The 26,997-nt window shown below is 43.6% G+C and overlaps 1 protein-coding gene across 4 annotated transcripts in view; it reads left to right on the top strand.

Moving 5' to 3' along the window:
* Positions 1 to 3,604: 3,604 nt before the first annotated feature.
* The window catches only part of LOC129195900 (lethal(3)malignant brain tumor-like protein 3), a 50,206-nt gene continuing 26,813 nt past the window's right edge, over positions 3,605 to 26,997 (top strand). The window contains exons 1-7 of one of the 4 annotated variants that reach the window (XM_054802545.1): positions 3,605 to 3,738; positions 21,384 to 21,492; positions 22,115 to 22,223; positions 23,641 to 23,698; positions 24,768 to 24,856; positions 26,103 to 26,207; positions 26,853 to 26,988. In XM_054802545.1, the coding sequence (XP_054658520.1) occupies positions 21,431 to 21,492; positions 22,115 to 22,223; positions 23,641 to 23,698; positions 24,768 to 24,856; positions 26,103 to 26,207; positions 26,853 to 26,988 (559 nt within the window). In that variant the 5' untranslated portion in view covers positions 3,605 to 3,738; positions 21,384 to 21,430. Of the gene's footprint in view, positions 3,739 to 21,383; positions 21,493 to 22,060; positions 22,224 to 23,640; positions 23,699 to 24,767; positions 24,857 to 26,102; positions 26,208 to 26,852; positions 26,989 to 26,997 lie in introns of those variants that run through there. The other 3 variants (XM_054802542.1, XM_054802544.1, XM_054802546.1) reach the window with 3 other exon arrangements.

Raw genomic sequence — 26,997 nt, 5'->3', positions numbered from 1 at the left:
ACCTGAGCCTCTTCTCATGCTTGACGTGAAGCTGGTGCTTAAGCACTTGCTACGATTCGGCTCTGCACCCTCCCGCGCTTTGGCTTACCCCTAAATGCACCCAGATCTAAGCGAGGGCTGCAGTGATGGAGCGACCCCAGCAGCGGCGTTACCCCCATTCCCAGAACAAGCTGGTTTTTCAGCCTGCTGAGTCTTTTTTTTTTTTCAGCTGCCTTGAGGTTGCCACATCTCTGGCTGCTCATGTGAATTTAGAAACAAAACCAGGAACCCGGTTGTGCTACCACACGCACGTGATGCAGCTACAGCTCGTGCCGAGCACCCGCTCAGAAAGGATGTAGTAGGAGCAACGGGGGTGGGAGGGGTAAGCGACTTCCTGAGAAGGAGATTTCATCAGCTGCAACCATCAGGAAGGTGAAAAATTAAACCCTTGCCCCAGGTCTGGGCTCTGGCTCTTCCTTGGGCATCGAATATTCCAGTGCCTTCCTGCAGGAGGAGGGTCCTGGTGCTGGCAGCAGGACCAGAAGTGGCTTGTTCGGGGCTGTGTCCCCATGTGTCCTGCTCTGGGGGACCTGGTGATGCTCCCATGGGGTGGATGCGGTGGGGAGGTGATAGCTGTCGTCAAACGCACTGAGCTGCTGAGCAAAGCAAGTCCACCGCCCCGCTCCCTCCGCACATCTCGGCTGAGGCTTTCTTCCTCTGCCGTAAGGCAGGCGGGGAAGGCAGCCTTGAGCAAGACAAGCTTTAAAGCAGCATTTAGTGTGTAAAAGGGGTTGCTGACACTGTTTACAGAAGGCGTAGAAGTTTATATTAAAAGAAATTAAAGGCATTATTTCCTCCACCTCCTGTCTCTGCGGGGTGGTTGACTCTGGCTGCCACCGAGTCCCCGTGGGTTCCTGCAGGCGCAGCCACAGCCCCCATCGCAGCCCAGTGTCCCCAGTTGAAGGCTGAGGTGATGATGGTTGTTGCCTTCAGCCTCTCTGCCTGCAGGTGCTCGTGGGCTCTGTAGGCTGACCTGGGGGTCCTCAAACCTCTTCTGGTCCCTGTGTCCCCATCTTGGCTGTCATCCCAGCATCTCTGCTGCTTTTCCAGGACTGAGAAAGCCCCCAAAAATATCCTTGCAGGCTGCTGATGGCTGAGATGCTCCAATGCCCGAGATGCTCCAGGTCTCACTCTGATCCTCCAGTGCCTGGGATGCTCCAGGTTGCACTCTGAGAGCGCAGCGTTGCACCCACCACCCCTCCGTCACCAACCTACCGGCACATTTGCCCCCTCCGTGCCCTGACAGAGCTGCTTCGGGCTGCAAAGTCCTCAAGCACCGCAAGGTTTCAAGCCCAGGGGGTGGCACATCCACGCATTGTCCCCAAATACCCAACGATCAGCATTTTAAAAAGGCAAAACAGCAGCACTGAAAATCAAAAGCCTTCCTTGCCCCGTCCAGGTCAGGGGATGCCACGGTTCACACAGAGCTGGCTTCCACGGGAGAAAACCACTTGCTGTAATGCAGGTGAGAGGAGCCGCTTTCCCAAGCATTTTGGGTGCGTTATGCTAAATTCTTATCTGAATTTGGCAGCTTCGGGAGGTGGCATCCAGCAGGACGGTGCTGGACTGGAGCGCGTCGGGAGTCTCTTGCTCTCATTTTCTTCCTTCCTAATTCCACCCTTGCTCAATGTTTTGTCCAAGAGAAAAGGGAAACTATCTGAAGCATGTCTGGAAAGCAGGAAAAAATCGGAATGACATTTCCATGGCACCTTCTCCTTTTGCTGCATAACCCCAGGTGCCTCGGAGGGGCTGGGATGATGTGAAGCCTCAGCCTGCTGCCTGCAGAGCGTGCCTCAGTTTCCCTACCTGTACGATGGAAATATTGACTCGGATCTGTCTGCTCTCGGGTGATGGGCATCACCACTTCCCCACCGACCCCTTGCAGGAGCACAGCGATGCTTTACTATCCGGTGTAGGGAAGGGCAACCGCCCCATGAGCGTGCTCATCCTTCCCAGCGCATACCATGATTTTCAGCCCAGGTACCTTTTTGCACCAGATGTGTGTTCTGGGGTGCCGGAGCAGGAATTTCCAGGGTAAGGACGTTTTGGGGCATCCTGATAATTAGGCGGAAGCATCCTCAGTGCCCCCCACGGCAGGGCAGCGATCGCACCAGGTCTCTGCAGCGGCGTGGGTCACCATGCCCAGCACGTCTCCGTCACTCAGCCAGGTCCCTGCTGTATAATTTAATGTTAATTTCTGTCTCACTGGTGTTTGAACATCACTGAGTGAATCCCCCCTGCTAATTTTGCCTAAAAGTATAGTTTTTGCATCAAAACCTTCGACTCATGTGGCTACCAGTGCTGGCACTTAGTGTTTCCCAGCCTGGAGCTGCTGCAAGTCACGGTGCTGGACAACAAACTGCAGGGACTTAACCAGCAGCAGTTGTGAAGCCAGTGCAATAATAATAATATAAAATAATAATATTGCATGGCGGGAGAGGAAGAATCAGTGGAACATCTGCAATAGTTCTGCACTATTTCCAAGCAATATTTCTGTTTGAATAATTAAATACAAGACAGAAGGCAGCTTTAGGATGGAAATATCTACTCAGGTGAACTGAAAAAAGAGTCCTAAAATCGGATTTAGGGTTGGGAAACTCATCTCACTGGGGAAATACAACCTGTACGCGAGCTCTGAGGAGGGAAAGGGTAAATTCCTGTGGCAGGCATGGGGCGGGCTCTGTCCTGAAACAACCAAAGCGGTGCAATAAAAGCGTGAGAAGCCCCAAAGCAGGGATCTCTCAACAAAACTTAAATTCCTACAATGTAAACTAAAATTTGAGTCTAAATAAACACGGCTAGGTTAGTTATTTATAACTCTTTGGGCTCCTCACCATCCAAGCGCTTAACCCCCGGCCAGGAGCATCTGCAGAACTCGGGTGTAACTGGAACTTGCTGACACAGATGAAGTGAGAAATGTGTTTGTTTTCCGACTAATTTTAAAGACGGGTATTTTATGTGCCTCACTCGAGGGATGAAGACTATTATGATGTGTATTTCAAATGAGCCATTTCCAATCTCATTTATTATTTTCCTGAAATCCCATTCCATTTAAGTTGTCGCAGCTTGGGGCCCGCTCGTGCTCCTTCCTCGCAGCAAAGAAAACCCCCAAAAAACCAACCCAAAAGCATCATTAAAAATATGTACCACCGGTTTTTTTTATTGTTTCAAAATTCAAATACAAAGGAAAATGACATTCTCAGATGAGAAGAAAAACAAGTTTAAGAAATGCGGGGGGGGATTATATTCAGCATCGGCGAGGGAGGCAGCACGATGGAGCACTCCGTCATGGTCACGATCCGCTGGTAATAAGAGATTTTCATCTCCATTTCCCAAATCTCCGTGAATATGCCTTACATACCCCACGGTCGTGACCAGGCTTCATCCCCCACGGAAAGCAGCACCGGGCGTGGGGCTGCAGCCCCAGGGACCCACGCCTGCCTTGCTCCCAGTGTCTCTCACAGACCCAGCGGTCCAGTCCCAGTTCGTCCCAGTTCGTCCCAGTTCATCCCAGTTCCCGGTTCATCCCCGTCCCGCCCTGCCCTCAGCACCGCCTCAGCCGTGACCGGGACCGGCGGGGAACGGGACCGCCGCGCATGCGCTCTACTCTCCCGTGGGACCGCCGGGACACTAATTGTTGCCGGAGTTAAAGAGAAAAAGAACCGGTACGCGAGAGAAGCACCGGCTGACCGGGCTGGGGTGAGTGAGGGCGGCGGGGAGGGGGGGAACGGCGGGAGCGCGGGAAGCCGCCGGCCGCCATCTTGTGGCGGGGGGCGGCGGGGCCGAGACGGGCCGGGCCGCTTCGCCGCGGCTCCGCCACGGCGAAGCGGCCCGGCCCGTCTCGGCCCCGGGTTTGTGAGGGGAAATGGCGCCTCCGGGGTGAGGAGTAACCCCGCGTCCCGTCCCAGCTCGACCTCCGGCGATGACGAGCCTTTCTCTGGGGGTCTCCTCCCCGCTGGGTGCTGAGGAAACCCCTCAGGGCTTCCCCTCAGCTTAAAGCTCCCAGTTGCGTGAGGAAAGTGTAATGTAAACCACTCTGAAAGGGAAAGTCCGCTATAAAGCAAGGACTTCGTTCAGAAGACGAGTTGAAGTTGTTCGCAGGCTAAGGAGCAAAATTATAAAATATTTACAGTTTCTGGGTTGTTTTTCGTTTACTCATTTCTAATAGATCCACGAGAGGTGGTTGAGAAAGCAAGGGTTATCAAGCCCTTTACAGCTCCGACGGAAACTTCTTGGGAGTGTGAAAACTCAAAAATATTAAAAACTGTGTAAATACCATGCAGTAGAAAGAGATCTTGCAGGCTTACCCAAGACTAGAAAGATTTAAGTTTGAAAATAGAGATTTATTACATGGCGGGGAGGGAACATCATCAAACTTTCTGACAGCAAATTCAAAGACTAGAACCAATGATATCAAGGTTTTATTAACAGAGGGAAGGCCAGCCAGTGCCAGATAAATAGAGGGATAAATATAATACTTTAAAAATATTGATCAGAGCTCCGGGTAAAAATTGGTATGGGACAATCTTAATGATGTTTGGTGTTCAGAAGAAAGGGATTAGGACAGTTTTATTGACGCTTGGTGCCGCAAGGAATCGGATTAGATATTTAATATGAAAACATTTACTCTAATTTATTCAAATATCACCCAGATAAGTTTAAAAAAGAAACAAAACCATACGCGCGTTGGTCTGTAATTGGGATTAAGGGATAAAGAGCTCTGATCTTTTGTGCCAAGTTGCGTAAGACCTCTCTGGTTCACGTCTTATTGTATAATAAAACAGAAGTAAAAGGAGAGAAAACGGGTACTCGATGCTGCAAACTCTTCTTGCCATGCAGCAATTAACAACAGCCCGACGTCGTCTTGTTAGTGTCCGTGTTTTGCTTCCCCGCTCTTCCTTGTCCCATCTATTTCACTTACATATTTTTTGAGGGTGGGGACAGTCTTTTCCTCAGTATTTCTACTGAGCGGTATAAGATATGTAATCATAATTAGCAAGAGTCCCCAGGGTAATTTGCTGGATTGTAGTTTCATAAAGTAATTACAGATGCAATTAAAATGGAGGACATTTTTGGCCTCTGTGCTCTAGTTTTGGCCTAAAATTGATTGCACCGTACATTGCAAATAATTCCATTAAGGCTGAACGCATGCAAAATAAATTGTAATTCATCGTGAGTACAGGGGTGGAAACGGAGCCCGAATTTGAGCTGCCGAGCTACAACTACTGGGCAGATTGTGCAGGGCCAGTTCCATTTTTCTTGGCCGGAGTTAATTTATCTTGCCTTTGTGGTTTTCATTGCCATAAGAAGTGAGTTGCAGTAGGGTGAGTGGTTACAAACAGATGTGCCCTGCAGACGATTCCTGACCGACTGACTTCTCATGGCCCAAGGGTGTGTTTTCGTTGCCCCAGCCATGCTGTTTGTCTGTATGTTTTACCACCAATTCTTTATTTACTGGAATTTTAAGGCAGTGGCAGGAACATTGGTCTTTAGACCAATTATTTACAGTAGCACCTAGAATGTATTTAAAACAGCATCTGCAATTTTACTTTATAATGGTTGGCTTAAAATTGTGTCCTTTCATCTGCAGGAGGTCTGGCTCTCCCTTATCTCTCTTTTGTCTTCATGCAAAGCTTTTAAACCCTTCTAGGTATGATGATAGATTCCATTGGGGGGGGATATGAATTTGAGGGTATAGCCTCAGTATAACTCCCTTGTCCTTTTCCATATGAATGCTGGTTATTTGTTGAGAGGTGAGAAGGCGGGCTGCAAGCCTCACACTGGGAGATGGGTTACGAGATCCAATTCTCCCAGGGTGGTGATGGAGACGTGGATGAAGGTGTGGAGAGTCATCTGTTCAGCCTTCCTGTGCCGTTCCATGCCTTGCCTCTGCACAGGAAAGAGTTTTGGTGGCCTAAGTCCCATTATCAGAATTGCACAATTTGAAAATCAGGAAAACATAGTTAAACTGGGTCAAACTGAGACTGGACTGCAGCAGCAGTTACTCTGGCCCTTTGTAGTCTTCCTGTGGAATAACAGGGTGGTTCCTGAGTTGCAGTGTCAGCTCTTCTTCCCCAGACAAACACTGTTCCCTCTCTCCCATAGTTTAAAGTTTTTAATCTATTTAAGCCTTTTCTCAAGCCCTCCAGCAGTGTGTTGTCTTGAGGTAGAGGAGAGGGATGAAGGTAGCATAGTGGGTTGAAAAATTAGATCATAGACTGGGGGGGAAAAATGACCAAATGTTTACTTGTTAATGAAGGCTGGCAGCTGAATGCTCCAACACATGGAATCAATTAGCAGAGATCCCACCAAACCCTGTCCTTCCTAATTAGTAACCCTGACTGTGCTCTGCAGGTGATGTGCGTGTGCAGATGTGCTTCACTCTTGCATTCCTGCTGCTCAACGTCTTTGTGTGACCCTTTCTTTTTCTCTTTGCGTGTAGTTTGTTGGGTTGTTGTTTGGGGTTTTTTTTGACTGCTTTCCCATATTTGGTCTCCACGATGCTACTTTACGGTGTCCCCAGAAACTGGAACGTGAATGGTGAGAACACTGGAGCAGGGAGAAGAATTTACAGGGTGAGCTACAGTAGTTTCAGCCTTCACCTCCCTTGGGAGTGCTAAACTGCCGTGCCCTTGTCGTGGCTCTGAGGAGCTGCTTTCTTCCTGGTACCGTGTTTGAGGATGTCTTTATGGCTAGAGAGCGATGGCAGCGTGGTGCAGGACCCAGGAGCTTGAGCTCTGTCCTGTCCGCTCCTTTGCCCCGAGCCTGGGCTCCAGTTTCCCTGTTGGTGTTGGAGCTACGTCTGCTGCGGGGGCGGAATATATGTAGGTTGGGCATAATGCAGCATTTCAAATGAGATAGCATAGGACTGGATCACTTTAAAAATAAATACATAGGAAAAAGGTCAGTCCCATAAAGGTGTGTTTTTAAAAATTTTTTTATTTCCAGCAGTGCAAGGCCCTTACCTGCTCAGCAGTCCTTTTCATTGTCATTCACTTGTATTGAAACCAGGTGCAGATTTCTGTACTTGCAGCAGGTTGCCCTTGGCTGCAGAAGGAGTATTCAGAAGGAATTGCCTCTGAAATGCCTGGAGAGGGTCTACAGCTGCCCTGGCTCGCTCCGTTGAGAGAGCAACATGGCAAGATCGGGGACGGTACTGGGTTGTTGGGGAAAAATAGCATCTCAACTCTGGTTTGTAACTCTTGCTGTACAAAATCTGATACGGGGATATCAGAGCCCAAGGTATCATTTGTTTAACATTATTTTACAAATCACAAGATGTTTATAAATCACGTTTGGAAAATGTTGGTACTTCTGTGTGGATTGTGGGTGAAGGTGTTTTTAATTTTATTTTTTTTTAAGAGTTGGAAATTTGAGTTACAACTTTTCAAGGTGAAAAGTTGGTTGGTGTAGTCAAAATAAAGCAAGCGTGGGGTGCTGGGCACTTGCATAGATGCTCTCAGTGAAGCTCCGAAGTGCACACAAAACCCTTTAGGAAATCAGATGGGACTAAGCATAAACTTAAGTTCATTGTTGGATCAATAACAGCAATATTGCTCACAAAATTTGTATGTTTTCCTCCACTGCTTACCTTTCATGACTGTGATATCAATCCATCTGTACTTGCTGTAATGGCTGATCGGAAAGGAGGGATGGAAAATGGCTTATGTATGTATGTTCAAGCTGTGCTTTTTTCATATTATCTGAAAAAGTACTTCTCTAGGTTTTTGTTTAATTAGTTCCTTGACTAAACATTTCACTTTTCAGACTCAGATGGTTTTCTAAGAAGATTAATTTTTGACCTAATGTTTTCTGCAACAGGGACAGCAGTATTTTTGCAATTTCTTATTGTATTTAACACAAAGAAGGCATGTGATGCTTAATTGAAAGAAGTTTGGATGTTTTTATATGGCCATCTGTGCCAGATTTTACTTTAATTCCTTCATTCTGTAGTAATGCTAAATCTGCAAATAACAATTTGACTGCGTACTCTACCAAGCTATTTAGAAAACACATACCAGAAGAAAAATCTGTTTTGCAATTTTCATTACACAATTATGTACACAGGATATGGGCACTCTGGCTGGTTCTGCCTCTTGACTTCAGCATCAAATGGATCTGAAAGACAAGCCTACAATTACTTGTATTTTTTAAGCTTGCTTCATCAATTCTGTGCGTTGTTTTTTTTTCTTTTGAAATACTTGACATGCACTATTCAACATGGAACAATTGCTGTTGGTGTCAGTATGACACATGAAAAACTTGTGGAGTAGGTACTGGTAGTTCTGGAGCTTAAGACTAGTCCCCTTAACACCAGTCATTTGGAGTTTAGATAACCAACCTTAATTATTCCCCAGAAAATTAGGAGTATTCAGAAAAGTACAACATCATAAAGTGGTTTCAGAACAGAAACAAAGAAAATAATTAGTGCAGAGATTTGACATCCTTTTAAAACGTCTACCTGGGAGCTGACACCCAACATGCAGCCCTTCTAGATGTCAAAAATGTCAGAGGACCACAAAACCTTATGGGTAACGGCGTGCTCCTCTTGATTGTTTTCATTAACTACTTCCACTTTAAGAGCATATTTTATTGCTAAATTAATTCTTTGCATCTTAGTTAAACGTGTAAGTGGTGTGACTGAACTTTTAGTTCTCCGTTAGAAGAATTGCCTTTTTTTTTTTTTTTCCCCAGCACGGCAATTTTTATGTTGTCACAAAATTGACTTTATCTTGAATCACAAATCTTACAGCTTCCTTACAGGTCATTAAGTTTTGAGTGAAAATAGTTCTGATTACGAGTGATGGAAAGTATTTATAACTTGCATCTCTTGTTGTAGAAATTGGATCAGATTTAGAAATAGCAGAAGTTCCAGCATCTTGCTAAAGAGTGCTTTGGGTCGCTCCTGCAGTTGCTTCTGAACGTAACAGCTTTGATGGTGTATGATTTCTGTGCGGCCCCAGGTGACGTTCACTAATGTGTGCAAGTGGTGCAGTGGTTACAAGTGGTTCCCGGAGACTGGGATTAGCAGCGTCATGGTCCCAGGCCTCGCGGAGATGTCCCTGGGCCTCCCGGCTGAGCCCACTGAGGGCTTTGTCTGCTGGGTGCCTTCCGCAGGGCCACCGTTCTGCGTGAGCAGGAGGAGGTGAAGAGCTGGGGAAAAGCAGCTCAGCACCAAACACTTTTAATGAAAACTGTAGAAATGAAGGCAAGGTGTGCTTCTGTTTCTTGCTTCCAAGAAGCGAACAGAAGGCGTTAACTCTGTGGACATGGAAGTAGGTTTTGTATCTTCTTTTGCATCCCTCCCCTTCTGTTTGGAATAGGTTGAAATGCTCTCCAGCGTAGCGCTCAGCGCCTTGTTCAGCTTCTGCAGCAAAAAGGACAGAAGAAATGCTGCTTCCTTGCTGGCCTCACGACGTCACGTAACTCTAAAGAGACAGGTAGCAAAGCAAATACGATCACAGACAGAGATAGACTTGAGGTGAGGCAGCGCCGCCTTCAGCCTTCACAACCAGCTGTGCTGCCGTGGACTTGCCGAGCACTCGCTTTTCAGTGTGCTCTGTGGGGAAAGTTGGCTGGCGTGTCAGCAGGGCAGGGAACGGGTTTGTCTGTAAAACGGGCGCTCTGCAGAAAGTGCACGTTCAGCAGCCACCACCTGCGCGGGTGCTTTTCTTTCGACAGCTGAAATCAATATGTGCGGGGGTGTGTATTTTTGACACAACTGTGTCGAGAAACCAAGAGATAGCAGCTTACGAATGACGATGCTGGTTTGGGCTTAATGCTAGGATCAGCTGCTGGGTTTAGAGTCAACTCACAATATTGCTGTCTGATCTTATAAATTGATTTAAGTCACATTGCCACGGTGCCTGTTTATTTGTCTCCCAGCACAATAACACCTGAGCGTAATCTGTACATTAATGTGTACTTAGGGTAACCTTGGAAGGGCTGTATTGTACAAATGAACACGGCAAACTCCTGAAAACCAAAGTAATTTATCTTAGTGGTCTTGTAGCAGAGCTAGGACAAAAAGTGTTTGCTACTTCTCCGTTCCAGCCCATGCTGCAAGCCCAAAGCATCCCTCTCCTTTCCTAGACCATTTCCCACCTCTAATCTTTCAGAGCAGTATTTTCCTTGTTTTGTAGTTAAAATTTTTCTCTCTTTTCATGAGAAACAAAAATTAGTAGGAAATACAATGGGGGGAGCCTGGGATTCCTCAATGCTGAAATTTATCTTTTTTTTTCTTTCTCCTTCACTGACATAGTGAAAGCACTTAAGTCTTCTTCACGTCATTAAATACTTGCTGGTGGATACTCACACTTTCTCTTGAGGCATTGGTACGGTTCCAGTGCAGGCTCTGAAAGTTCATTTCAGTCCCTGACTGATGAGGTTCCTGGAGGTGAGGCTGGTTTTTTTTGGTAATGGTATTAGTTCAGCCTTGCAAAATATTACTTGCCCGAGGTGAGTAATAGGTTTTGATGGGTAAGGAAAGTATCATCAGTCATCATCATAGCAAAGGACAGGCAAATGATTTTTGTGTCTGGACTGGTAAGTGTTCAAGCAGTTCCTGAGACCAGATTAGTTGCGCCCTGCAAGAAGTCATGTTTTTTAAATTTTATTTCTGTTTAAATTGCAGTTAGGTTCTCCACTAATGTCGTAAGAGTGACTGGCAGATCTAATGCATTTGGGTGTTAGACACCGCTGCCAAATCTTACAAGAAACTGGGGATGCACAGAACGCTGAATGCCAGCTCGCTTTGAGTGCATATATATTACACTGAATGAAATGACCAGCTTTTCTAGGTTTCCCATTCTGTTTCGGGGAAGAAAGGTGATTTGTACGTCAGTTATTCCCAGAACGGCACACTATCAGATGGTTTTCTTGATGCCAGCTGCTTCTAAAATGGAATTTTGCCTCCTGGTACACGGAGACTTAGCCAGAAGGGCTGCAAACTTCAGTGTTGTTACTTGATTTACAGTCTTTGGGTTTGTTGCACCATTGTGTTTCTCACATTTACCCTCATACAAAGACACTGAAATCCTCATGTCGCTGGAAATCAACCTGGCAGCATCTGAAATGGGATTTCTGTTGAAATGTTTCTCTTCCCATTAGGTCTGATGGTGCATAGAGAAATACCGTGAACCCCCATCCACCCATTTAGCCTTCATACTTTTATTTGTTTGTATGAACTTGTGCCTTCTTTCTTTCCTTTTTTTTTTGTCTCCTAACTAAGGCAAGATGGATGTTAAAAGCCAAAGCTGGTTTTCTACAGTAATGATGAAGCAGTTTCCCAAGGCTGTACTGTGAATGGCAGAACGAGATCAAACCCTGAATATTTCTGACCTCCTCTGCCTATGGATTCCCTATCTAAAGATAAAGCGCAGAGGTCTGGGTGGTAGCATATTAATTATGAACCATCATCTCTGCCAGCGTGGTAGTCATTTATCATTTCATAAATCTGAATCTGCGACTTGGGACTAAATGACTCATTTTAGTTTTGCTGTATCTTCTTTTGCGTTAATGTTTCTGAGTCTTAAAATGTTAAAAATGAAAAGCAATCACAAATAGGGACAAATGGGGAACATTCGTGCTTGACTACGGCTCTTCAAAATGTTTCAAGCTAGTTTCTGCTGTCTTTTTAATTGCACAGTTTGCTTCCTTTTATTGGGCTATCTTGGTTTTACTGTAGATTTTACTGATAGGGAGCATTATAAGAAAAGTAATTTCTTTATTATATTTTTCTAGGAGTTTTACTGGATTTATGAAATATAAAGATGAAAAAGGCCCATTATTGTATCAGGTCTTCTGTGGTTAGTACAAGATTATTTTCTATGTTGTGATTTTTGACAGTTTTCCTGGCCCAGTTTTAAATAAATCTACAACTTAATGACTTCTGCCCAAGCATCTTCCAAACCTCTCATCCCAGAGGGAGCTCTGTAAATAGCCTTGGCGTTCAAGCTTCTTTATTTTTAAAGCCTGAATGCAAAGAGTAACATCTAAAAAGAGATGGGTTTGCCCTTGCTGAAACCGGCGTCGAAATGTTGGCTACAAACAAGTGTTTATAGATGTACAAGGCTGCATCAAATATTAATGTATGGCCAGCCATCGGCTACAGTCGTGCAATACCACCGTACATAAGGCTTATTTAGTCCGATTCATACATCTCCGTCCGGCCACGGCTGAAGCGGTGCTGATGCGGATCTGTTCTGTGTACGTAGCCAAGGACACCGGCTGCGGATCTTCCGCACCACCGTTAAAGCCGGTGGAAGGTGAACTGGCTGCTGCAGCCTGACTGCTGCTCAGCTTTGCTCCCGTTTTTCCCCTCCTGACTCATTCTGACTAGCCTATATGCCGCTAATCTTGGCAATTATGCAGGATTGTAAGTAGCTGGAATTTTATATTTTGGGGAAAAAAAAAAGGGGGGAGGAACAACTCTTTCTACAGGGATTAGATTGTGATACCCAAAGATACTTGGTATTGCAGTTTACAAATGTCTGTCCTGCTTTTGACCCAATTAAGATAATCATAAAGAGCTGTGATGCTTGAATTAGAGCTGCAGGAATGCTCAAACATCATGTATTATCCTACATCAGATCTGTGGTTTTGCCTTTGGCTGAATTAAACTTACCCTCTCAAACTGTAGGTAGAAGGTCTAGCATGTGGAAGGCTTCACATCAGGAGTGGAGCTCGCCTGCCCTAGTTTAAGTGCTCAGCAATTAAAAACCTGCCCTGACCATGTATCTTAAGGCACTTTCAGTGCTCAAGGAGAGAAACGATCTGCCTTTGGCAGAGCAAGCGCATGGTCCTTGGATGATGCCTGCTCTTACTCCAAGAGCTCAGAGTGACCTTGTTGAACTCCAGCATTCAAATGTCAGCTTGAAGACCCTAGTTTTGGTCGTTCCCACAGGAATGCAGTTAGACCTGTCAGTTGGGCTGTGCTTTTTCAAACTTAACATCAGTGGGTTTGCTCACCCTGGAAAGATTAGTAGAGCTGCCAGTTCAAGGGAAGGTTCTGAATCTTTCTTTTTTTTGTTTTGTTTTGGTTTTTGTTTTTATTTAAGCAAACAGTTATGTTCCTAGATTGAAAATACTCAGGTTACGTTTAAAGGGCAGAAACGTACAGATAATTTATGGTCAGTGTTTGTTTAGTGTCTACCGCTAAAATAGTTGAGTAAATGGATATGGGGAGCCCATATAGCAGTACAGCTTTTAGTTGAGTCTTCTAATGGAGCCCATTAGTTTATTTGCTGGGACACAAAAGCAATATGTGGAGCTTACGCATTTTAAGAGCTTTATAGCATTTGTAGCATAAAGCCTTGGCATTATAGCAGTATAGAGGGACCTGGCAACAGCTGTTAGAGGCTGCTGCTCCCCCCCAAGTTGTACAGACTTGTCACTTGTATATAGTACATGAGTTTGTGCATGTACCTGTGTATTTGTGGTTCTGTAATGTTAAATCCTGGTGCTCCTAATATCCAGACGAAAGCTCCAGAGACCCCGGGATCTTGCCAGTGAACTGTAATCAGCAAAAATGTCATACAAATCAAGTAACTGTTAAAACTTACTGGTGTATCTTTTTGTCCTCAAACTGCACATATGCTTAACGCTCTTAACTTTCTATTCATATTTACTTAAGTGTCATGGGCAAAATGCAAGTTTGTAACTTTTTCCCATCTTTTGAAACTAGTATTGCTCTGAAAACCCATGAAATGTAAGCAACAGGCCTGTTTATTCTGTGCCTCTTTTTTTGTTTTCACACCCTAGTTTTCTTTCTTAAAATTAAATAAAGAGCCCAAAGACTAAGCAGAAAGATGGAACAGAATGTCTCGGATAGAATCATCAGCATCCCGACAGTGGACCGCGATATATTGAATGCCTTAGACTGGAAAGACGGCATTGGTACCTTGCCTGGTAGCAACATACAAGTAAGAAACCAAGGAACGCAATACATGAGTGGCCACCATGTGTTTCAGAGTATTTGCAATATATTCTGTAGTTTGCAAATAAAAGTTGTGCGGAGAAAACACTTTGTTTTAAACAACTGGGTTGGCATTACCAAGGAAGTGGTGACGTTTTGCTAGTGTTTCTGAAAAGCTGGTGATACTCCCTCTCCCCTTCTAATTTCTTGCTCAATTGATTTCTAAAGGCAGGCAGTATTTTAAGTAATTGTTTTCTGCTGATAGAAGTTACAGGCCTGAGTTTCCTAATTCTTAGTAATGTCCGTACAACATACTCAGGCAAGAAATCCCATTAATTTCAGCCCAGCATGAGAAAGACATTTTCTCTGAAAGACAAATTTTCTGAATTTGTGGGGTTGAATCTTTAGGTTCTTTTCACATCAGTCGTTCTTTTTTGCAGCTTTTGACAGCTGCCTATATCTTACGTATTCCTGATAGTGACAAATACAGCTCTCGTGTCAATCAGAACCAAGATCTGTTGGTCACAAACATGGTGTGCTATCTTAGAGGAGGGAGGAGAGTGAGTGTTGACTGTTTCCCAAATTACCTTCAACTGTTATTTCAGTTCGATTGCACTTCTGATGGCTGAAAATGAATACATAAAATTGCCCTCAAGGCTGCAAAGTCTGAACCTCTGGGGGGAAAAAAAATCAATTTCAAGTGAAATAAATTGGAGCTGAAAGGATTCAAGAGCTTTGAAAAATCAGATTGTTGGTACTGCGTCAGACATTCAGAATCAGGACCCCCACCTTCTGCAAGTGTTGACAGTCTTTTACTTCCTCCCCTCCTCCTCCTCCCTTTGTGCAGAAAAGTCTACATGGGCTGTCAGTCCTCGCTTAGGGTGTGGGGAAAATGCTGCTGCCAGCAAATGTTGGGAGAACATGGATGAACATATATGCTTGGAGTGTTTTGAGATGAGTAGTTTACACTCCCATAAAACTGACATGGAATTGGGTCCACTAGCTTTCTAGGAGGTCCTTTGGATGATTATTTTGCAGTGGCCTAACTTCTGCCCTGTATTTAATCAAGATTGTTAGACTTCTGCTTCTTAAAAGAGCTTAGCAGTATATTGCCACAGGTTTTCTCTTAACTAGCACTAAAGTTCCTTTGCAGAAACAGCTTCACTTTTATTGATTCCTTGTGATAATAGAGAATCCACAAAGCACCACGTTATTTATTAGACAGAAAGACACCAAATAATATTGTGTTATGTTAGATGATCAAGTATAAGAGCACCAAGTACCATGGTTAGTGAGTCTGGTAGAAGTGTTTAGCTGGAACATGACAACTAGCTACACAGGAAGCCACTTCATTCTTAAGATGCCAGACACTTTGTTTTTTCTGCAGAAATACCAAACACTTCTCTTTTTTTTTTTTTTTGCTTTTGCTGTTTAATCTTTTTCCCCTCTCTTCCTGCTATATTCCAGGTCTTGCACGCACAATGTTTTCTTAATGCCCTTTAAAATATTGCCAGGAAGGGCAGATTGTTTCTGGAGGGTTTGTGTGGATTTCGTATTAGCAAACATGCTATTCAATACAGAACCCCTGTGTGTAAAGGAAGGTGCAGTCCTGATAGTAGCACAGTTACGCATTTCCAGAACTTAGGAATGAGGGATATTGCCTTGAAGAGTCTCAGGATGAAACTGGAGGTTGCCTCTGTGGTTCAGCCAGTCCTCAGCTTCAGATCAGAGACTTTTAATAAAGATGCTCGTTATTTTTCTGACGCAGACTTATGTTTTTTGCGGCCTGGGCTGGGCTTCACCATTTCATGTGGCTGCAAGTATGCCATCAAATTGTTAAAGGAGGAAATAACAGCTTGCTGTCTTCACTGGTTTGGGCTGAATCAGAACTGTTCGAATTTGTATGCAGGAGTGTGTCTCCCCTGAGACTGATCTGCTAATACAAAATGACATTGGCACCCTTCCCCACCTCCAGCTGCGAGCTCTGCTTCGCGCTCGCTCTGCTGCTTAATGGCACGTAGAGCTCTGGAGATGCTTCTTCCACTGACCTTCTGCTCATGATGCTGAGCTGTCCTTATCAGCCACGGCAAGGAACCCCTGGGATCTGCACCGTTGTGCTGCTGCTCTTCTAGCATTTGAGGAAAGTGATAGGTTCCTCCTCTAAACCGGATGGTCTCCTGCAGGAAACTTAGTCCACTTTGAATTATCATTTCTTTGAAATGGATCGTTCCTCTTTGTGCTGAAATAAAAATGATGCTCTGTCTCTTCAGGGCTGCAGAGGAAGAAGTGAGCTTTTTAGAAGCAAGTCTGGCATCTTTGAAGCTTTAAGAAATAAAGGGTTCAGATAAAAAAGAGGGAAGAGGGGGAAGAACATTTGGGATAAGGCTCTGATAGGGTGCTGGAGGCAGGATCCAGAGCCCAGGAAGCATGCAGGAGTAGAGGAAGAATGGTGCTTCTCAATGCGATGAGGTGCCCTGCTTCAGAGGTGAAGCAAATGCTTTTAAACTGGGTTAAGCACGTTTGAGCGAAGAGCTGATAGCTGAGAAAAGATCTCAAACTAATAGAGTGCTATGAATAAAAGCTTTGGAGCAGAACTTGCAAATGCAACCCACCTTTGACTTGTCTCTCTCATTCTGGAGTTCAGTAGCTCTGTATTGCAGACAGTAAAGATGATCAAGGGGTGAGCAATCTTTAGAGCTATTTGCTCATCGGTGAGGTGATATTTTCCAAACTTTTTTTTTTTTTGGTGTTCAGTTGCCTTTGCAGATCAGGACTAATAAAAGATGCACATTGACACTATTTGGCACTTTAATAATTTTATCTGGACCCATGAAGAGTTCCTTCATAGCCTAATAAATTTCTTAAGCTTAAAGGATGAGAGTCTCTGCAGTCTGCCACATATCATTCCTTTTCCATAGCTAGCCCATGGTGTGGGTGCTTCGCTGTGTATCTGGTTTTCTAGTTCTGCATCTGAATTTACTCTTGGCCCATAGTAGGACAGGGCGTGTGTACAGGGTTGGTAGGCAGGCGCTGTGTTGTAGCAGAGGATGGGTGTGCTAGCAGAACCTCCATGGGAGGGTCACCTACCCTAGCAACTGACAGAGGGTTTCTTAGGGGTCAAAACTTGGGGGAGCTGGGACTGGGAGCTCGGACACTGTGACTCCTGGCCATACTGGTACATGTCTCCTACCTTCCTGCACTGCCCCTGGCTTCTGTTAGGTGTATTGTTAGGTTGTTTGGAAACAGTTTGGACTTGAGACTCTTCCCTCTGTTTTTGGCTCAGGGCCCCACTGTGGCTTTCACTAATAAGTGGTACTGTGCAAGGACGAGCTTATCAATTGAAGAAAGGCTGATTATTTCTCATTGTCTGCTGTTCTTCAGCAGTATTGCCTCTGCCTATCCCCGCATTCCTCTGCTCCTCTGGGAAGTTCATTTCCCACCAGACTGTCAGGTGTCATTGAAGAATGGTTGAGAACCGCTTGGCCTCTTGCAGCTCCAGATGCTTGCTGCGTTTATGCAGTCCCAGCTGTTGCTGTGCTCTGAGGTCTTTAAAGCCTAGCCAGCACCAGCTGGGGACGTATTGGACAAGTCCTCCACTGGAACGTGACCTTTCTGTCAACAGCTGGGTGATTCCTGCTTGCACTGAGATTTTAGGGAAGCTGCTGTATGTCATAACCGCAATAAATGTAATTGTGCTTTGTTGGATGAATTTGAACCGTCAGACTAGAGCTTTGGGTTAAACTGCTTTTCTGAGGGTATTTATTCTGATAGGTCTGAGTTTTATAAGAGGAGTGTATCCAAAGCAGGTAGAATTAACATTGCTTTCCTTCGTTGACAACAAAATGCATTGTTGGGGTTTTTGGGGGGCCTGTTGGTGGCATTTTGAGGAAGAGTTGTGTTGGGTATTTCTCACTTTTATTGTTACTTATTTTTAATGTACATACAGCCATTTCTTTTTGTCCCATACCTACTTGCTCCTCAGGGAATCCTATTCCTTCCTGTCTCCCTTCCTAGCCCTTTTACTATTGCTTATTTGCTTGCTTTCTTCTCTTACCTGCAGTTCCGTTTAAATGAGTTTGGACTGCTAGAAATCATTACTGAAGTAGAAGCAGAAGCCATAAAAACTCTTTCAGCCTCAGCAGTAAATGCCAGCCCAACCAGCTTTGCTCCTGCTGCTATCAACGCTTCCACTGCCTCTAGCACTGATTTGGAAGGTGAGCTTTTTGCTGTGGAAGAGAATATACAGTTTCTGAAAAAGCTTCTAGAAACAGGTCTAACTGAAACGTGTGTTTCAATAGCGTGGTGCTCCCTGGCGCAGCGTGTGGAGTGAGTCACTGTCTTATTTCAAATATTTTAGGAGTATTTAGAGTGAATGTAATTACTGCATAGTCATAACAGTACCTGGCGCATGCATTGTGCTCGCCTTTGTGGAAGGTAAGTGTGGTTATATAAATGATCTGGGCTAGATTTGTCAATGTAGTCAAACATCTCTCTCATGCTGAGTTTTAACTTACATCCTGGGATCTCTTTAACTGGTGATTCTGGGAAGCTGGAGCCCCTTCTTTCCAGGGTAGTGGATCAGCAGTGACGTCAATGTTTCTCCTTAACACTGGTGATCTACTTATTATGACAGCAATTACGTCTGCATCTGTATTAAACTAAACTGCCTGTCTGGGGGCTTTGAGACCAGAATGGTCTGGTCATATATACCCTATTAAATACTCTCAGCCTCCAAAACAGAGCAGTTGCACCACTGGGCAGCGTCTCAGCTCCATGCTACCTCCCGAACGATGCTTGGGAATTGCTTGGGATGGTGCTAGGTGCCCTAGGCCAGAAGTGCCCCAGGGCTGTGCTAAAGATTCATGTAGCTGAGTTGCAAGACCTGGCACTGTTTGATTTACAAACAGTTTATTTAGTTTATTTAGCAGCCTTAGCTGACTGCTCTTGGGGGCGACCGGACCTTCCAGCATTATTCCTTTCTCCGGTTGCATGCATTATGCCGTGTGGAGCGGGAATGGATGGCACAGTGCTGTGCTAACCTGGTGTTCCTGGCTCAGGATGAATCCCCAGTAGTGTTAGTTACCTTTGCAAGAACATCCTTGACAATCTAATCTGGCTCGTGCCAAGAGTTACTCTACTAGCCATAAAAGTTTTGAGGTTTCCAAGGTTACTGTAATTGAAATTAGGGAAAAACTGAGTTTTAGCAGGATAATACAAGCATGTTACTGGACACGCACATCAATGTAATGGACAAGAAACACCTCAGTTCTTTGCAGACCTGTTCTTACTCTGTTTATGCAGAAACAGTAGCTCAAAAGAGAACGTTTAGATGATAACCTCTGAGCTCTTTCATTCCAGACCACTCGGTTAATCTGGCCAGCCTCATTTACTTTGGTAAATCACTAGTTTCCTTTGATTAAATTACTCAGTGTTTCAGTAGAGCTCCCTCACAGATGTGCCTGGGTGTCTTCCAGAGAGTACTAATGGAGACCAGTGCTAGGGAGTGAGTGACGATTAAGAGCTCTCATCCCAAGAGTACCATTAGCCATCCAGCGTAAGGTCGTATTTTAAAGATGCTCTTGGTGAAATGTGGCAGCATGTGGTTGTGGCTTAGGGAGCCCTTGATAGGTTTGTCTGACGCCTTGTACCAAAACAGATTTTCTTCTAAGGTGGTAGCAGGAGACTGGAGAATTGCCTTGGGACACAGAGGCACCACAGGACAGCAGCTGGAGTCTCTTCAGTGTCTCATTGTCTTTGACATCACCAGTGCATCCTGGTGCAGTAATTGAAAGGACGTTAACTCTTTGTATAATGTCTGTGTTAGTGATGCTGGATCCCTGCTCAAGGCAGGGCTGCATCACTGAAGTCGTAGATACCTGTGGAGGAGAGAACGATCTCTCCTCTTGTTGCCTGCCTGGACAAGCGTCTGCCAGTTGGCTTTCCCCAGGATTTTGATGGAACTATTTCTGTTTTCGGGTAGGAAGGCTTTGTACCTGTCTTCCCTGCTGGCTTTTCTCATCTCGAATGTCATTGTAAGCTCTGCAGATTCACTTACACTTACAGGCATTCGTTTATGCTCCTGCTGATTGTGGGTCCTTCTCCTCGTCTGCACGAGCTGAGGAGATGTCAGTCTATCAGGCAAAGAACTGTCTCTTACATGGACACCTCAGCACTAAGAATTTTTGACACCCTTTCAGTCCCAAGTGTATTCCATTGATCAGTGTGACTTCTAATCGAGCAGAGCTCTTCAAGCGCTCTTTGTTCTTGCAAGTTTTCCCTGTTTTGTCTTTTCCCTGCCTGGAATCATCAGTCCCTGACGGCACAGGGAGAGGCTTTAAGTTGCGATACAAGCAGGCATGCGTGCACTCTGTGCGTAGGCAGTCTGTCTGCCCAATTCCAGCCAGGACCATCTGACATCCATATTGGGCTATAGGGAGCAATCAAGTATAAATGAAAAATGTCAGTTGTCTTAGCAGAATGAGTACAAGTGCTGGTAAGGAGACTATGAAAATGTTTTTAAACAAAAAACAAAGTGACTCATATCTCAGCATTCTGGATTGTGAGATGTAGTACGGTTATTTTTCTTTTTTTTTCTTTTGAAGTGTTTAATGGTGCATTCAAAAATGGATTGATCAAACCAGTGCGTGCAAACGGTGACACAAAATGCAGAACAGAAATGCTGTATATGTAGGAGCCCCCATGCACAATTTGCAAATTGAACGAAGTATGCATCGGGGTAGTGGAGATGCTTGGTAACGAGGACCACCGCAATTGTGTTTTGTTAAAATATAAATATAAATTAATTTGTACTAGGAAGAACTCAATTCATAGGAGAAAGTAAACATAAATTATATAGTGGAGTTAGGACTTACATTTTCATGCTTTCATTCAGATGAAAGATTGATATGTATCCCTTGCTAGATATAGAAATTATTGTTTCTATTCTCCCATCAATAATGTCCTGTTTTTAGAGGCTACCTATGAAGGATTTTCATATGTACAAAGTATATAAAAAGGCTGAAGTTTTTAAACTTAACCAACTGTATTAAAAGTATCCAAACAAGATGGACTTGTTTGACACTTGTCTTTCAAGTTAGAGGGTTGCTAGGAATAAAGAAATATAAAAAGATTTGTAACTATGTCCTGGTTATAGCCTTGAGATGATATCCGCCTTTATCACTTTTACAGGGGGCAGGGTTTCTCCAAAATTAAAATACTACAGATAAAAGAGGGTTTTCTTTAATGAGGTGGTACACTCTTTCTGTGTGCCAGGGCACAGATAATAATTACTTCCCTCACAAAAGGATACTGAGGGTCACTTAATTAAAGTTTATAAAGGACTTTGACAGAACTAATTGCATGAAAGGTGTTTAAAGATACAAAGTTTAGCATCTTAATTTAATAGTTGTCTTTTTCTTTGCTTCTACAGTGCCCAGAGGCGACGTGCCCTGCTCTGATTTTCAAACCTGTGAGCAAATGGATTGCTTTGAGAACGGAAAGTTTTGTACTCAGACGGGCTCCCAGCAGCACAGGGACAGGTAAAGAAACCCCAGATTCTTCCTGTTCTGTGTTTAAAAATGTTTAAAGAGAACATCGTGTTAGAGAAAAGCATTGCTGTGAGTAGAATGAAATCCTCAGAGCAAGTGTTACCGTGGCATGGCTGAGGGAGAGCCACCTGCACATCTCTGCCCATGACCTTCCTGCTGCCCTTGAGGCTCCCGTGCCCGATAGAGGAAAAGCTCCTCTCTAGAGCTCTGTCCTCGTTTCTTTTCCCAGCCTGCAGAAATGCTGGTTGTGTCCTCGATGCCTCGGTTACCCATCCTACAGATAAGGATGATGCCTTAACTTGCCATAGAGTTGTTAAAAGGCAAAATTAAAAACCCTCTTGAGCTGCTCTGGTGGTGAGAGCTGTGCTGGTACTTTGGAGTGCTTTTAAAAGATTTATATCTGGCGAATCCTGCAGACATGATTCGTTTCTTTAGGTTCTCAGCCCAGGCATCCTCATTCTTCTAAAGAGGTAGTACAGAGACACTGGGAATACTGCAGGAGTATTGTTGCACGTTTAATTTGATTTTGTTTTCAATTTTGGATGTTTAATAATACCAGAGACATTCCAGATGATTGCAGAAACAGGGGAAATAGTAGGAATCTTAATACCAGCAGTGGCTGTCAGGTGAATGAGGCTGACAGACCTGTCAAACGTCTCCGACGGAAGAGAAGACTGCTTCTGGAGTCTGAGGATGACGAGGAAAATGCAGATGAGGATGAGGTAAATGAGGCTGCATGTATTTTCTTTAAAGAGAACCGTGAAGAGTAGGGACTGTTCTGTGTCTCAGATTTCACCGTGCAATGCAAACTGAGCTGAGGGAGGTTGTTCTGTACCCATGAGAACGGTCTGGGTCTGATCCTGATGTACATCAGCAATGAGAATATCTGTTCTGACGTCTGAGGAGTCATGAGGGTGAATAGCTCATGTGAAGTCAAAGTCAAGATTTCTGACTGTACCTTTATAGGTGTAGTTAGAGCGCTGTGCACCGAGTGTATGTCACAGTGATAAAAATACATGCCTCCAAAAATACTTGATTTAACTACATTCAAGTACTATTATGTGATATTGAAGATTAGTGTCAAACCACAGAGTTTGATTGCTTTGTATTAGGTACTTGCACGTACAGTCACTTCACTACTAGAAACCTGTATTCATGGCAGATGAATAGAAGTATCTCAGTCCTGACCTGATCTTTTCCTAACTTTCTTTAAGCATCTTACTCCCTTTAGGGGTCCTTTGTGCAAGCCTGCACTCTGCTACATGTGCATAACATCTCAGGCCTGAACCATTTTATTTCTATTCACATATTGCACATGCTTTCGTAATGCAGAGATGCTGGGGTAGGTGTTCATTGGTAATGCAAGCTGAAACTTCTGATGTCATGAACAGTTTAACTCATCCTGTTGCTCAGCTTTTCTCTGTGATGTGTATAAGATGTTCTAAAGTATGTATGTTTGCAGAAGTACTTGCATTCTGTCTCTTCCCCCCTCTCCTCCTCCTCGTTTGAAAGTGCCCCTCTGTCTCTTCTGGGGCATGTTTGGCAGGCAGCTTTGCATTTCAGATTTTGCCCTTTTTGGTTTGCTTTGAGAAATGACAACCCTGGGTGAATTAACATGAGTTTGAAAACCACATAGAAGGAATGTGAATGGCCATCTGGCTGGGAGTGTGACACAAGGAGACCACATTCTCTGGGGTGTTCATCTACGACAGTAGTTACTTGAAGCTTCTACATCCTTCAGGGCTTCATAAATGACTTTTTTTCTGTATCCATTCCCTGGCATTCTCTGAAAGGAACAGGAAAATGGAGCGTTACAGTAAGGTTGATTATGTGAGCAGTAAATCCTGTGTATTGTAATGGAGATTTTGGGCCGGTGCTGCTCTTCAGTAGCCATGTTTAAATGAACTTTAGTAGCATATATTAAATAATTTGTAAAGCACTTTGGGATACTGCAGGATCAAAGTTATGTATGTAACATACCCTACTAATGTTCTTGCAGGGTTATTCACAAGAAAATAATGCTAGCTTATAGTCCTGTTAGTTACATGTTACATCCTTATTGTACCTGCATTGTGAGATGATCAAAGAGGGAGGAGAAAACAATATTGCTAAACTTTTTTTTAACATATCTGTGTCTAGGAGAAGAATAAATCAAATAATATGAAAAGCCGCAGAAACACTAAACCAATAAAACAAGGTGAGCTAAGCTCATAGTCTCTTTTCTTTAATGTTTATAGATTATTATTTTTTTACTAGCTATTATAAAATGAATAATAGTAAACAGAAGAGGAAAGGACAGTAGAGCTCATTTCACATTCAGAATAGCTTATTAGGTACATAACCATCTTACCACAGTCAGTCTTCTGAAATGTATTAGCAAGACTATACTAGATTTGCCCGCATGATGGGCACAGTGTAGAAGATCTAGGAGGAGACAGCCTGATCCAAAGCTCACTGAAGCCAGTAAGAATCTCTTTTCCATTGACTTTGGAGAGCTTCATAGCCACAGACTACAAATGCTAAATAGAAAATAAGTTGTAAACAACCTGTGATTGATTATAGACTCTGGGTTACATTTATTATATGCCTTAAAGGAGTTAGCATATGTAAACTGGGGGGAGATTTTTAATATTCATTTAAAACGTGATTTTCTGTCTGTATGACCATGGTCCTACTAGAATGAATCCAAGCACCTGCCCAAGTTGTTGTTTTCATCATCTGTGTACTGGTAGCTGCCTCTCTGGTAGATGCATTGTGGTATTAGCAGTTATAAATATATGTGTATATATATCTCTCAAAAAATCTTGTGAACTCAACAGAAATTCACTTGGTTTTTCATTTGTTTTGTTTTAGGTTTATTTCAGCTGCAGTTATATGCCTCTTTGTGCTGTCTTTTAGTTTATATCTAACCCCTTATTCCTCTGTGAAATATTAGGAGAAGAAATTATTTTCTACAATTTTAAGTTATTATATCTTGTTCAAACTTTATGGTGGCAACTTTCCATGGGCAGCTTGCCAGCAATCCGGGTGCCACAATTCATTTGACCTGTGATATAATAATTTTTTTTTTTTTAAATGAGAAATGAGCACAGTTTTCCTACTGCTGGAATTCATACCTTTCCTCAAAAGTTGGGTAACACTGCCTCCTTTGGGGTACAACAGCAAAACAGCGTTGGCATGTACGTGGGAGGAGAAAGAGAAGAGAGGGCAGAGCAGGAGGCATCTGAGAGAAACATTCATTTTTCTCTTTGTTTTTGATTGCTTAGTTGTTCCTGGAAGGAAGAAGGTATGGAACTGGGCTTCCTACTTAGAAGAGGAACGGATGCCAGCTGCTCCCCTAAAACTGTTCAGAGAGGTTGGCAGCTTTTTCAACTCTCTTGCTATGTCTTTTCTAAAGCAGCATCACAGAATTACTAACTCAGTGGGGGTAGGATTGGAGACTACCCTCAAGCCAGCAGTTACATTTATGACTTGTTTTGGTGCAAGCAGGCAGTAAAAACCCCATGTTTGTTTCCAGCCCTGAAGCACTGTGGAAACAAGCATCTGCCCCATGAGTCTCATCCCAAACCAGGGTGTAAAAAATGCTGGTTGAATCTCACTCAGAAATAAACAATGCCTGTTTCGATCTGCTTTGAGTAGCTCTGGATAACCGGGCTGTTAGGCAATCTCCAAATAACATTGGAGAGGGACAGCTTAATGTCTTTCATATGTCCTGTGCTACGTCTGGTTGTACAACACCCCTTCCATCCTTCCTCTGCAGAAAACTGCAAGTCAGTCAGCTCTGGGAATGTTGTAGATTGTCTCAATGATAAGTGACTGTTAGGAGGAAGGTTGGGCGTTGTGTTCATTCACAGTCCGATGCATTGAAGGTGGGAGAGGATGAGTTTGGCCTTGGAGAAGCTGCTTCTGCACTCCAGCGCACCAGCCCACATGAAAAGTTCAGCTCCTAGTGAGCTCTTGAAAGCCAAGAGCTGTTGGCACCTTGTGGAGTGAGATGAGAAGGAAAGTCAGGTAACCGCCGTGGATGCAGTAAGCTGTTTGCAGTTCCTGTTCAGATTTTAAGCCTTTACTATGCTCGAAATGTTTAGTTTGGATTAAGACCGCAAATAAATGAAAACCACAAATGTTTTCTGGAATGACTGTGTAAATGGGCTCTAGATCAAACATGCCTTGTCCCTTTTACCATTTGAAGATGAGAAGTTACCTTTTGGGAAAGTCTGGGCTGCTGACCTCGTGATTTTAGCTTTCCTGGCTCTGTTTCTGCCAGCCCTCCAACATTGGGCTGTCAAGGGGATTGTTTTGTGTTTGAATAGAGCTTGTTTCTGCATCTGCTGGAAGATTTGTTCGTAGCTAATTGCAACAGGCTCCTGGTTCGGTGTTTTTGAGAGATTAATTAGAATAACAAGTAAATCTGAAATATGGTGATCATGCCATTATTGATCTCTCTACCTGCACCTGTCTATTAAAGGAGCAATCATTTAGTGATAGAATTTTCTTAGTTGAGAATTTGAAGCCTTAAGTATATCTGATGACTAGTCTGCAATAAATTTTTGTCTTCAGGAATTAAAAGCAAATGTTTTCTTCTTTCTCCCCTCTCACAGTATCAGTCATTCCCACAAGGCCGAAATGGATTTAAAGTTGGAATGAAATTGGAAGGGCTGGATCCTGAACACCCCTCTCGATTTTGTGTTCTCACAGTGGCTGAGGTAGTTGCTGTTCCTATCTTTGATTTCAATAGTGCCATGTACATTTAGGATTTTTTTCAATAAAAAGTAGAAACGTAATAATAATACTTTAATTAATTAGTGGTTAGGACAAGTTCAGGGTGACACTGAAGGGATAGCGTTACATGGTTAAGGATCTGTGCCTGAAGTCCTACTGTTAGATTTTTGCAATTGTAACTCAGAATAGCAAGCCTATTAATTGCACACAACGAACAAATACAAAAAAGAACAATGCAATTTGGCCATAAGGCTTAGTAAATATAAGCAAGTCAAAATGTTTTTGTGCTTCTTCAATTATGTGAAATCTGTGTTGATCTGGTGTAGGCATAAAAGTTCTTGGGCTGCATTTGTACTCTAGATATTACCACAATATGTGCTTGAGTATGGAATAGGAGGCCGGTGAAGTTACACTAACCAATTTTATTTTCAACTATTTGAAGTGAGGAAAGAGGAGCATGGAAACTGGGATACGTAAATGAGGAAAAATAAAACTAAACTTTTGAGAAATAAATGAGATCTTAAATTTACTTTTATCTATAAATCCAAATGTGGAAGGAGTGTTTGATTAGCGTTTTTCTTTAACTTCTTCATGACTCTTTATGATAATCAGAGCTCCCCTCATTATAGGTACAAGGGTACAGAATGCGGTTACACTTTGATGGTTATCCAGAGTGCTATGACTTCTGGGTTAATGCTGATTCCTCAGACATCCATCCTGTTGGCTGGTGTGAAAAAACAAGTCATAAGCTGCTCCCTCCTAAAGGTATGGGAA

This window comes from Grus americana, chromosome 23, assembly GCF_028858705.1.
Source record: "Grus americana isolate bGruAme1 chromosome 23, bGruAme1.mat, whole genome shotgun sequence".
NCBI classification, from domain to species: domain Eukaryota; kingdom Metazoa; phylum Chordata; class Aves; order Gruiformes; family Gruidae; genus Grus; species Grus americana.
This window is presented reverse-complemented; position numbering and strand designations above follow the sequence as displayed.